Here is a 13,773-nt window from a genome sequence, read left to right on the forward strand (position 1 = left end):
CATCCCTGCATTCTCTGACAATGTTCCTATATTCCATCCAAGGAATCTGTCTCTTCTTTCACATCATGTACACTTTTTTCTTCTGTTTAAGTTTTCCCAAGAGCTCCTTGCCCATCCATGCAAGTCTCCTGCACCCCTGGCTTGACTTCTTTCTTGTAGGGATGCACTGATCCTGAGCGTGGAGGAAGTGGTGCTTGAATGTTAGCCAACTCTCCTGGACCCCTTTCCCTCTAGGGCCCTGGCCCAGGAGATTCTTCCAGTTAGGTCCCTCAAGAGGTCAAAGTTAGCTCTCTTCAAGTCCTGCCCTGAGGGATGGACCTTTGAAACAATGCTGTATGACTACGGACTCTAGCAACTGGCACCTTCTGCCACAGTTATGTACTTAAACAGACTCCTCAGCTAAAGGATCTGTCAGCCATGACTTAATATAATGCAGAGAAGCTGCAAGCCACTCACATGTCTAAACAGGACGCTTTTTCTTTTTTTCTGGTACCATTTCACAAGTCCTACTGCTTATACTGTGGACCACCCCTATGAATGCATTAGCTGTGGACATCAAGGCTTTCATGGAGCCAAGGTCTGATGTAGAACAAGAATGTTGTGACTTTGTATCTCATGAACTTCATTAGATTTTTGTGGACTGAAGCTCTCCAGCAGCTCTTTAGCAAATCTGTCCCCAAACCAGGTAAATCTACTTTTAAGAGGTACCAAACAAATTGGAATTTCTTTCTTTTGCAATCCCTTTGGCATTTGTATTCCAACTGCCTTTCACTAGTCCTTGAAGGAGTCTCTCAGGTCTCTTAGAAAGAATTTGGCTGCCTTATTCTGGTATCATCCCCCAGTTGAAAACTGGTCGATGTTTTTGTTCCCCTAGTACTGAGGTTTTCAAAAGGCTTTAGTCATGCACCTTTGCTATAAAAGCAACTGCTCCTTCCTGGGGTTTGAATATAATGCCTCTTCCTTTGAATCAATGTTCACTGTGTCATCTTTTTGTAAAGCAGTGATTTTTGGTAAGCTCACCCCATGGAAATTCACCCTGAACGTTCTCGATATGCTGCCTACTGTTTAGGCAGCTCCTGATGCTCAGTTGTATTTTTCCTTGCAGTTCTCATGCAGAGGCTAAGCTGCATGTGCTGGATATTCTTAGAGCTCTTCCCTTTTATCCTTCCAGAACAAAGTAATTTTCTAAATCACATAGACTTTTTGTGGCTTTTGGTGATACATCTGAAGTAATGCTGTTGCCTCTCAAATGCTGTATGGATTACAAAGTATGCAGCAGTTTTCTATACATTAACTTAACTATTTCTTCTCCCCTGTGATATCTGTGTCAGAACCAAGCCAGTACTGAACTGTATTGAACTTCTTCACACAGTGCTGGGTGGGTAGGTCCCACTGTTTGTCCATATCATTTTGTTATTTGTCAGATACTTGTGTGCCATGTGTCATTTTACATCTGTTAAACGTACCAAATGTTGATAGTGAGAGGTCCCAGAGCCCACTCTGCAGACCCTCTCTAAAATGATTTTATACCCATTTTTTTTCATGAAATTTGATTTGTTTGAATCAGCAAAATTAAAATGAATTAATTATTTGCAGGGGAATCTTTCTTTCCTGAACAATAGTAGACTAGAAAAATTCTTTTTCTTTCCGGCAGAGATTTTGTAGAAGAAAAGCTTGGCAGTAAATATGTGGTAGGGAGACCCCTGGATTTTGCAACATCCTTTGAGGAATCAGGACCTGCAACCCCAATGTTTTTTATCCTGTCTCCAGGAGTTGACCCACTGAAGGATGTGGAGAAACAAGGTAAATAAATCATGTCTGTAAGCATACCACAGAATTGTGTTTTATCTTCTGCATAATTATCTTGGCATGACATTTTATTTTTATTTATTTTTTATTTTTTTTCTCATCTGTTTGTGTATAATGGAGTAATCTGGTAAATAACAGATAATTGTGAGACTATGTGATTTTTCTCTTTTTTTTTTTTTTTTTTTTTTTAAAGACTTTTGGATTTTTATCTAAAGTTTGATTTAAACTTGTCTCTTTCCTGCAGTTCTGAGGTTCCCAGTGTGGTTCACACAGCAACAATCTCTGAGTTGGTCTTGTACACAACCTATAACTTACATCAGAGATATCTAATATGCTGTCAGATAGCTAAAAATAAGCAACAGCTCCCTGTAACATTCTGCTGGTTAGTGGCAGAGTTTCTGTTTTTTAATCCCATCCTTCCTGACTTGTTTTTGGTGTGGATGTTATGATGTAGTGCTGTCAGCTGGCTTCATAGCCAAAGTGGCATCGCTGAGTTGCCTTGTTTGAGAAGCCAGTGATTGTTGTGGAACATCAAGTGCTGTAGTCAGTGCCTGTGCTCTGAAGCTACCAACATACAGACTTTTGCTTCAGGTCTCAGCTCCACTGTGGATGCATTATGATTTTCAGCCTGAACATGGCAATTACAGTACATCAGGAAATGGGGTCAGCTTCTTGCTGGACCACTGCCAAATTTAGGTCACTGCAGTCACTTCTTTTGAGACTGTTGCAGCAGAGGAGCTCCATCCTTCTGGAGCAGAGGGCCAGATACCCTTGGGTATTGCTTTAGGGCTGCTCCAGGTTGCCACTGTGTTCATCAGATGTCTTTTCTCCCTTTCTCCTTTTCCAGTCATGTAATACCCACATCTCTAAGACCATTGCTTGTGGTCAAGCCCCAGTGCTAACGTACATCTAAACTGTATGAATTACTTATCAGACAATCAGCAGAGCTGTTGGCCAGTTTTCAGCAGGCAGGTCTCTAGACTAAACCTCAGCAGGGCTGGCAGCCCCAGCAGAGTCACCAGTAACACAGAACTAAACCATCATTCAGATGAGAGGTGGCTGACGACTTCCTTCCTGAGCTGTGGGTTCATTTTCCTCTCTGTTATGCATGTTCTGGGTCCTCCCTAATAATGTCCAAGTCAATCCCAGGCTAGATCGTGGTATTTGGTCATGGGCAGCTCCTGGGCTTTGCATTGTATTTTGATCTCTTTCTGCCCTGATATCAGGTCTCATTACTGTAAATTGAAGGGGACTCCATGAGGAAGGTGTTGTCTTGTGCCTGGCTTCCCATTGGAGCCACATTGGTGATCTTGTCTCTCCTGTGATATTTTCTTGTGCGGGAGATCGAGCACTAAAAGCCAGCCATGAGTGGTTTAATCGGAATTGTAAAGATATGTGTAGTTGAGCACCTGGGGTTAGTCAGCTAGAAAAGTTACAGCAAGTGTAAGTGAAAAAAAAAATAAACAAATTGAAACTATTGCTTCAGTGCAGCTACACTAGCCTTCAAGTCTGCCTCGCTGGGGTTTGGTCCAGATTTATTATTCAGTATTTTCTCTGTCCTTCATTAAGTTTTATTAAAGTGCATGTCTGACTTGATAAGTCTTTTGAATGGAAGATGACTTCTTCCAGATGCTGCCCTCTCATGGGGCCTTTCCTTTGCAATATGGGGAGGACCCTGAAGCAAACACTGTTGGTCTCGGAAAGCTTCCTGTGACCCTGCTGAGGACAGTCTACCTGCACTGTGCTCTCTCCTCTCCCCTCCAGCAAGGAGGAAGTCTGGCATTGTCTTTTGTGAGGCAGCCAGTGAAGGCTCACTGTGTGTCCCTCTGAAGTCTGTTCCTATCCATGATGGGGAAATAAAAACTGTGTTTTATTTACATTATTAACCACCTGGTTTAGAGCAGTACCTACCTTCTGTAAATTTTCCCCATCCCTTCTTGAAAGGATGAGTCCTGAGGGCAGAGTTACTCTGTGAGGAGTGGATCAGCAGCTCTCAATGTTGGTAGCAACCAGAGATGGTGAGAAAGAAAATTGGAAGTTCTCAAATATGGGTAATGCTGTGTCCTATGGGTTTTTCTGTAGTAAGGCTAAGCAGAAAACCTGAGCAAATGGAAGGGTTTGGATATTTATGTATATCCCCATCTGTTTCCAATCTTGTACCACGAGCTGCATCCTCAGTCTTGTTAGACGAATCTTTTCCTTGTTTTACTATAAAACTTATCTGCTTTCAGCAGGAATTAAGGGTGCGTATGCTGTCTGCCTGTAGAAATATGTGTAGGCAACACCAAGAGAACAGCACATGGGGGCTCCCTGGCTGTGCTGAATGCATCCTGCCGCACTGCACGGTGCCAGCATGGATGTTTGTGGGGTTGCTTCCCTGCGGGAGCACAACGCAGTGCTCATCCTCCAAAGGAGGAGCCCAGAGGAGCATCAGGGACAAAATAAAAAGACACTAAATAGTTGCAATCTTTCCTACAGAGCAGTATATTAAAAGATATGGTCTTTGGGGTTCCCACTGTGCACTGTGTGGGCCCTGGTGAATGAGGTGGTCTCCAATGGTCCTGCAGGTCCTGGAGCACCCTTTCTGATGGGATCTGCTGCAGCCTGCCAGCCATGGGCCTTCCTACAAACATAGCAGTACAACTGGTGGCATCTCTACACAGCCAAAATCCAAGATGAAAACAGAGGGGTGGCTGATTCTTAAATTTGAGAAACCAGGAAGCCTTGGTCTAGGTCACAAGACTTTCACACAGATTTTGTTTCTGCTGCCTGCTCAAGACCAAAAGGGTTCTTAACCTCACTGCTGGTTTGAGCATACATTCACATGGCACATTTCCCCACTGAATGATATCTTGTTAAAAGACTATTTAATCAGTAGGAAATTACTTCTTCCTGGAGAAGAGGAGGCTGAGGGGAGACCTCATCACAGTCTACAACTTCCTCGTAAGGGGGTGTCGAGAGGCAGGAGACCTTTTCTCCATTAACACCAGTGACAGGACCCGTCGGAATGGGGTTAAGCTGAGGCAGGGGAAATTTAGGCTTGACATCAGGAGGGGGTTCTTCACAGAGAGAGGGTGGTTGCACACTGGAACAGGCTCCCCAGGGAAGTGGTCACTGCACCGAGCCTGTCTGAATTTAAGAAGAGATTGGACTGTGCACTTAGTCACATGGCCTGAACTTTTGGGTAGACCTGTGCGGTGTCAAGAGTTGGACCTGATGATCCTTAAGGGTCCCTTCCAACTCAGGATATTCTATGATTCTATGATTCTATTTTAATTTCTACCACTGTAAAATACGTTTTTATACAAGGTTTCAGGGGAATAGTGTTCTTTAAACAAGAGGCACTTTGTAATAATGTACCTTTGTATTGATGCTGCTCAGTAATTAAAAGTAGTTTGGAAGAAGCCACTGCTGTTTTCAGTGCTTTGGCAAGGAGTGTGTGAGAGACAAGATAACTCTTGTAAGAAGCGTGATAGCTCTTCTGTGAGGGTTTTAGATAAGGCTGAACTCAGCCAGGCTGCTGCTGCCTGAGCTTGGCTGTGCTGCATGCCATTCCAGTTAAAAAGTGCTGAACATTCTTTGTTTGTTTGTTTGTTTGTTTGTTTGTTTGTTTTTTTCAGGGAAAAAACTTGGTTATACGTTTAACAACAGGAATTTCCACAATGTCTCCCTTGGACAAGGTCAAGAGGTAGTTGCTGAACAAGCTCTAGATCTGGCTGCAAAGGAGGGTCACTGGGTCATCCTTCAGGTACGGTGTCTTTGGAAACAGTTTTGCCATCTTCTCATGTTTCCTGGTGCTGATCAAATTAACAAGGGCAGGCTATCATTCCTGTCTGGTGGGAGATGGGACAAGACATTATCTGCATGTTCAAAACTGCCAGTTTCCACCTGTTTCTTGCTGTTATCTGTTTTTATCAGACTTTGTCATCTTGGTTCTCTTGCTCTTGAGCCCTCTATGGAGTGTGTAGTTGAAGGGAGTCCTCTGAGAGAAGGCTGTGCTACCCTTGACTGTGGTTTTATTTGCTCCACAAATACATTAAGAACGTTTCCTGAGAGCTGTTAGATGGTTCTCTTTTGACCACTCAAAACCTGCTATGTATTTAAATGAGCAAAAAGAATATGTGCTCTGCCGCAGGAAAGGCAGAGGCTATCTGCAGTGGAGGTGTTGTCATTATGCATCCCAAAACAGGTAGATGCTTAAAGCCGTCTTCAGAACTCAGCAAAATGTTGCCAAGTCTTAGGGTGCGAGGGGAGTTCTGTCTTCACCACGTGCTCTCCAAAGTCACTTATTCCGTGAGTGCTTTGGTTTGCTAATATGCAGTCAGTGATGCTAGCTTTCTTTGCAGGTCTTGGGAATCCCCTTGATTTCCTTGATATGGATTTTATAAACATTTATTATCACTGAATTGTTTGTATAAGGTTTAGGTTAAGACAATGCTTGGAGTCCTGGTATGAGCCTATGGGCCTGATTTTGGTTTTTGAATTAAATGCCACTGATATTTTGATCTTTCTTCATGCTCTTGCTGCAAGCTTCCTCCAAGGTAGACAATTCTGAGCTTTTCCAGGGCTTTTAACATAGACAGCTGCAATGCTAGCCTCCGCACTTGAGATGGTGGTAAAACTAAGCAGCTTTATAAAATGTCTTCCATTCAGTACTGCAACGTTAACTTTTTTTTTTTTTTTTTTTTTTTTTTGTTCCCCTCTAATGGGGAATATTTGCTATATAGGATCTCTTTTAACTTAGTGTCCATGTCTGTTGATTCAGTACTAGCAGATGAGTAGTATGGGCCTCAGTGTTTTTGTTTCACCCATTCATATCTCTGGTAGGCAAAGCAATCAGTAAAAGGTCTCAGTGGACCCTGAATGTGAAATCAGAAGAGCTGCAGAAATGAGATTTGTATGAAAGAAGGATTTTGATGGTCGAGCTAACTGGCTTTCCAGAAACACCTGCCAAGTGTGACTATCTCCAGTGGCACAGAGCAGACAGGCTCCCCTGGGAGCTGACAGAGGAGTTTAATGCAGCTGGCTGCTAGCAGGTTTTGAAGCAAATACTGCATAACGCAAATTCAGGAGGCATGGCAGTGGCAGTGAGGACAGGCTGCTGGATGCCAGCACCGGGTCTCACTGGGGTCAGTCAGTCACCTGGGATTTTCTCTGCTGTGGTCACAAAACTGAAAAAAATTCATACACATAGACATCCTAGTATAATATTGTGATTGGTTTAGCAGAAAGTAATGTAGACAAGGCTGATTAAAAACAGAGATCAGAGCTCTTTCTTCATGTTTTCATAGTCACCAACCTTCTGAGCAATCCAGGCAGGGCCCCACGGGGAGATGGGTGTCGTGTGTTGGTTCACTCTCAGGACAGACTTGGGAACATCAAGCGAGTGTTTGAGGCAGGCAGTGCCATTTCTCTCCAGTTTCTGCCTTTGGTGTTGTTGGTTAGGCCTGTGGAGTGACAACAGGGCAATGGATCTTACCTGTCACACAGAAGGGCCAAGCTGCTCCACTCCAGATTGTGCCGCTGTATTTCACTTCATGTCCCCATTTCTTTCCAAGGCTTTGATCTTTATGTAAAATGAGGAAAAGGGAAGGGAGAGCAACCTGAGGTGCTAAGTAGGTATCCCCTAAATTGGGCGGGTTGGTCTCAACTCTTTTGTGGTCAGCAGAAATCCATCTGAAATCAGATGGCCCTCTGGGCAAACTTTTTTGCAAGGTTGAACAAATGTTTTTTTTGAGGCTGAAATGCTGACCACTCCAGATATTGATAAATCAGTATCCAAACTCATCACAGCAGGAATGAATGAGAATCCCACGAAGGGGGATCCTGTCATTTCAGTCATAGGTGGATCATGGCAAATATTTGCCATATGGCAGTTTATTTGACAAGGTCTTTCCTTTGAGGCTTTTGATGACAGATACCTTACAGCTTCAGGAGTGTTTGTAGATCAGTTACACAGGACCTGGAACGACACAGACAACTCGATATACAAAAAATGCCCCAGAATTTATAAGTCATCACAATAATAATAAGAGAGTGGGACAGAGCAGATCTCAAGAGGCAGTCAGGGTAATTTTACCCACGTTAATCAAACTCATTGTTTGGAGGCTGTATGCCACCCACAGGACAGCTACATCCAGGCTTCCCATTTGCTGTTGAGCAGACAACAAATTGTTCAGCTGTTAGGTTCACTTCTGCACTTTATTGTCCACTGATCAACTCTTCAGGTAACATGGAGTAAAGCTCCCCTGATAACCACTGAACTTGCTGTCTCATATAAACCCATACATACGCTTTCCAAGACAAACGCTTGATATGCTCACCTAAATGGCTTTTACGCATGTAGTTCATTACCGGTCTTTGATTGGAACCAGAAATAATGATAGTCAAGTACTATGAGTAATACAGAGTCAGGGAATTATGTTTGTGGGAATCAGTTATTAAGCGACATTGAAACAGATGGGAAGGTCTTACTGTTTTGCAGTAGCAGGATCACTGTTCTTACGTCAGGAAGGGCTGCTGATGTGGGACTGATTCTTTATGAATTGTAATGACTGGCCAGTGTTACCCGCCGAAAGGAAACCAGCATCATAGGAGGCAAATTAGGAGGTTACCCTCTGCAGCAAGTTTCACTACAGAACTGATCTCTGGGGCTGTCAAGCAGCTACACCATACCTGGTTAACATGTTCCTTGATCATTACAAGATAGAGGCAGCAGAAAAAGTTGATTCTGAAGCAGCAAGAACAGTTTCTAAGTCTGCATTCAGACTGTGTGGCAAGAGTTGTGGCTGTATGGGTGGGAGAGCTGAGGTGCAGAAAGGAACCTGAGGAGGGTGCACATCTGTTGACTCACCCCACTCCTGAAGGTGTTTAATTCCCATCACTGGAAATCACTTTCACTAAATATCTCCAGTACAGGCTGAGTGACCATTTCAAAACGTCTTAAAAAAAAAAAAAAAAAAAGGTACAGAAACCAAAGCTAGCCCTTGGCCTCTAAGTTTCAGTTTTGACAAATTGATATCATCTTCTAAGAAAAATCTACCAGAAGCATGCTGGCCAGCTTTAGTGTGCTCTTTTTGGGCCATAGCTCTCTGCTAGTGCCCAGCAGGCAGTAGCCAGCAAAGGTTTGGTCTCTTGTTAGGTAGCTAAGGTCTGTTAACAGCAGTTGAAACGGTCTTCATCTCCATGGGTAAGAAAATGAGACAAAACAAACAAACAAACAAACAACAAAGCAAAACAAAAAGCTTTTAAAGCAGATTTTGTCAAGCATGAAATCCCACTGCTTTGGCATGCTGAAAATCCATGAAGAACATCAGGAAAAAAACAGGTAAGTGTGAATAAATGCGCATATTAGTATCTTGCCCCTCCACCACCACCTTAATGTTTCTCTTGGGTTGGAAGAAAATGTAAATAGTGTTTGTATTCTTATTAATAAGGTTGTGAGAAATGCAGGATCTGTCATGTTACAAGCTGTGGGATACACTTGCAGGTCATTTACTGAGAAAACAGGTTTTCTTTTTAAGAGTTTCCAAATGCTATATATTTCTTTTGCCCCAAGGAAAAAGAAACTCTCTTTTTTCTTACTTTTTAAGGTGTGAGATGGAGTTACATGCAGACTTTTGGGTGATGGAAACCAGCTCATTTCACAAAGGCTTGTGATATGTCACTTGGAAGGGGATAGCCAGCTTGGGCAGAGAAAAGCACTTCCCCTCCTGCAGGTTCACACAGGACTTCTCTGAGAGGTGGATGTGCTTACATGGAGCATCTCTAGCAGATTGTGCAGAGACCTGGGGGTCCTGGGTGTCACACAGGAAGCATATTCAAGCAGGAGGAGATCTGGCAGTTGGACTGAGCATTTGTTTACAGCCTGTTCTCTTGCCTGAGTTTCTCTGAAATATGTGAGGGGTGCCTGGCAACTGCAGCACTGTGACCACTGTGAGCAGTGCGGGTCCCAACTAAACTGTGCTGCCATGTGCAGTGTCTCCTTGCTGCAGCACTGGGGCTCGTCTGGGCAGAGGGTTGTCACCTCTTGGGCATCCTTCATATGCACCAATCCCTTGGTTCCTTCATGTTTCCTACCTTCCCAGCTATGTCCGTAGGGCTGGATTGGTGGGAAAACAGACCTCATTAGGGCATTGTCCTAGGAAAGGATGGTGCAGGAGCCCCAGGCCTGTAGCACTTGGTGTTACATGCAGTTTTACACATACACCAGGTACCACCTTCCTCTCCAAAGCCTTCCATGCATTGGAAGAGGGGTAGCGTTCAGTTTTAAAGGGGAGATAGAGCTAATTGTCAATTTGTTCCTTATGGCAAGTTCTGTGAACTTGGAGGTAGGCAGCAGCCAGGTACCACTGCTAGGAGATAGACCAAGGTCCAGCAGGGCTCTGCCCTCTGCAGCTGACATCTTTCCAGCTCATGTAAAACCCCATGCACAGTTGAACAATCTCCTATCTCCTGTGGTGCAGCTCTGTGGAAGATGAGCCCTGCTACCAGCAGGCCCAGCATCCAGATCCGTGCCATTCCTCTAACAGCATATTCCCAAGTCACTTGTGACTCTCTGGTCCCTGCTTGGAATGTTTTGGCTGAGGGAGTCTCGGTGACAGTTCTCTTCCAGGGTTAGAAGACTTTGTGTCCTTGAGGGCTTGATGTTCAAAACACCCACACAAACATACTTTTCTTGAAAACAAGATTTATTAAAAGTAGGAGGAAAATCAGATCAAAGAGAATAATGTGTTCAACTCAGAGGGCTGGATAATCTGTATCCCAGAATATTTAAACAGCGGTGGAAGAAACTATGAATCCATTGCAAGCTTTTGTAATGAATCTGTCAAATCAGAGGCTGCCATCTGACTAGAAAATAACGGATTATTTAGCATATATTTCTAAAACAGACAAATTACTGGAGCAGACTGGTCTTAACTCAGTAATATGCAAAGTTTCAGAACAAACTTTGAAGGGCAAAATAAGTAAGAAATATAAGTAACAGTAACAGTTGTATTAGGAATTTGCTGAAGATAGATCAGGCCTATCAGATAGTTTGCACTGCAAAGCTCACTGACTTTTAAGAGGAAATAAACTTGCTGACCCTCCTTGAGCCAGGAAGGTTGGACCAGATTACCTCCAGAGGTCTCTTCCAGTTTTGTTCTGTGATTCTCTGAAGTGCAGCAGCTCTAATTAATGAGAGCTGTAGTAAAGCTGCAGGTGCCACCCAGGAGTGTATCAGCAAAGCTGTAGAAGTTAAATGTTGCCAGCAGAACTCCCAAAGAATAGTCAAGGGACTAGTCTCACTTAAGACATCGCCTTGGCTCAAAAAAAAAAAAAAAAGTGTTAATGGATTTGCACTGGTATATTATTAAGAGAAGTATTGTCAATACAGATGAAGATTGAAATGTGATGCAGGACAGCTGGGGAAGACTATAGGCCTGGAGTAGTCCAAACAGGATGAAATTTAGCAGAACAGAGCAAAGTTGTGTGCTCAGGACTATAGCAAAGGGGAAAAGAGCTGCTTCAGGTAGGAGAAATCCCTGACGTGAAAAAAGCAGGTAGGAACTGGAAGTGGAAAATTATCCTGCTGTCTGAGCAGTGAAGGCCCCTAGAGTCTCCCCACAGGTGTGGTAGCAAAGCCTTAACTGTTCTCAAGAGGGTGTTTAGTAAGTTTACTGGTGGGGTCTTGGCATGGATGTTGTATGTCTGATTTCCTGTTTTCCCTGCTGTCCTGATGTGTGTGATGTGACACATCGTAGTGTCACTGCTCATCCTAGTGACTGATGAAGGTAGGCGATACCAGGGAGGGAAATCATGTCAGGTCATGAATTTATTATGCCTCCACTAAGTGGGTGTGGTGTAGTGATCACTCGGACACCAGGGTTCTTTCAGGATCAGTAACCTGCTACTTCTTTATTGATGACATAACATTAGCTCTCTCTTACTGAGACCTAACTTCATCTTTCATATTGATGGGCATATCTTCATTCTTCCTTGTTGCATTCCCATCTGGAGGACAGGCTCCCTTCCTATACTATTTGCCCCACAGCAGTACTTTTCCAACTTTGCCCCGGCAAACACCCAGCAACTTCCATGCCTTAATGGCCAGAGAACAGCAACCCCAGATGGCAAGGTGTCTCCTGAATCATCCTTCTTTGTTCCCTCTAAACTCTTTACATTCCTGATGGCCTCATGGTTAAGAGTCTGATGTTATCACCAACCATGGGGCTTGTCGACCCCCATGGCCACGCTCTCCCACAGGTGGGGGAATAATAAGCCTGTTTCTATATGATGAGCTTGTTGCAAGCAGAGTTCTTGTCAATAGCTGTGGGCACCTGAGGAGTGATTATTCTAACCTGCCTTACACGCCACTCCTAGGTAGGAAATATCTTCTGTTCTTCTCTCTAGGGTGGAAGAGAACACTTCAGGAAGCTGAGATGCTCCTCACAGGGGGTTTCAGCCACCCTAATAACTGCTGGAGGGGCCACACAGCAGGGCACAGGAGGATTATGGAGGGCTTTGGTGAAAATGTCCTCACAGAGGTGACTGAGGAGCTGATGAAGGGAGGTTCTCTGTTGGACCTGATTGTCACAGAGAAGGAAAAGTGATTGGGGTTGTGAAAGTCAGGTCTCTGGTGCATGCAGTCTCATTTGTGTAGGGAGAAAAGAGCTCTGCACATCAAGGAGCACTAAGTATGTGCTGGCATAAGCTGTGTCTGCTGGGTTTCCCTCTCTAGCCCTATTTTGAAGCTTTTTGCCAGGGCAGTGACCATCAAAATCACCAAATGATGTTTTTCAGCCTAATGGCAAAGAAACAGTAAATTTGTTTACATGTTTACAGCTGTAGATCTGAATGAAATGATGCAGGGAAGAATTCAGACATTAGATATTCCCAATTTAATTGTAGTCTTCATCCATTAGCTGAAATGTCATTTCCCTCTCTTTGCAATCATGTTAATTTAATTCTTGAGCATCTTCCCATTTTCATAGGTTGTTGCTTCACTGAGTCAGCTTCATGTACTAAATTGAATAATAGTGAGCTCCTAGAGCAAAACCGTATGAGATCCAGACGTTGGCACAGCACTTCTTACTGCATCATAAACACAATGGAGCCTTTTTCTGTGCGCTTCACCACCAAACTTAGCTTCAAGCAAGAGATATATACTGTCCTGTAACAGACATATTGTCCGTTCTAGGCTCACAAAAGCATTTGGCACTAAGCCTCTGCTTCAGTAAAGAAAAAGACTACTTTGCCTTCCAGCTACAGTATCTTTTCATTCCTAGGTGTACATGAAAGGAGAAATACCCATTTTTCTTTGCTGTGCATTCTATCTGCTCTTCACTACCTATCTTTAAATCTTTTATCAAATGAATTTTGGTGAGATAACCTCCATCACTGTCTTTAAAACTTTGGGGAATCAAGATCAGTCCAGGTTTTCTGTAGTTCATGCTCATTTGCTCTCAGGCTTGGCAAATCCAAGTAGTTTCTCCTTCCACTAATGTCTGTATTTGGGTTGAGGTCCAGACCTGAGTTCTGGACTGTGGGGTTCAAACCAAGACTGAAGCATTAGAGTGGTTGGAGGAGGGGTGAGGACAAACTCAAATGCCTTCTCAAGCCTTAAATTGTGCCACATTCTGTCAAAATACAAGTGGATCCATGTTATCTCTATTTTTCTGTTGCTGATCAAAAAAAAAGAAACATCCTGAACAGGGGCCAGGAGATACGCAAGCTGGCAGCTGCCATTGCAGAAATGATTTCAATACCCCTCTTCAGAAGGGCAGTGCCTTGCCATCATTTCTCTCTTGAACAAGCTCTCTGGTCTGACCATGGACTGCTGAGTCCAGCTGGCCCTGTATCTCTTCTGGGTCCTACGAGCCTCTCTTTAGATCCCCTGTTATGCTCCATTCAGTCATTCAGTCACCATTTACTTCCTTCTTGTGTTTGCCTTTGTACATGAATTTTTCAGTCCTATCTGCCATC

General features: G+C 43.7%; 1 protein-coding gene across 8 annotated transcripts in view; it reads left to right on the forward strand.

Moving 5' to 3' along the window:
• DNAH9 (dynein axonemal heavy chain 9) overlaps positions 1 to 13,773 on the forward strand; it is a 200,061-nt gene that overhangs the window by 155,764 nt on the left and 30,524 nt on the right. For all 8 annotated transcript variants that reach the window (XM_084491757.1, XM_084491762.1, XM_084491761.1 and 5 more), the window contains 2 exons: positions 1,655 to 1,803; positions 5,430 to 5,557. In XM_084491757.1, the coding sequence (XP_084347883.1) occupies positions 1,655 to 1,803; positions 5,430 to 5,557 (277 nt within the window). The remainder of the gene's footprint in view (positions 1 to 1,654; positions 1,804 to 5,429; positions 5,558 to 13,773) is intronic.

Source organism: Aythya ferina (assembly GCF_964211825.1).
Source record: "Aythya ferina genome assembly, chromosome: 18".
NCBI lineage: Eukaryota > Metazoa > Chordata > Aves > Anseriformes > Anatidae > Aythya > Aythya ferina.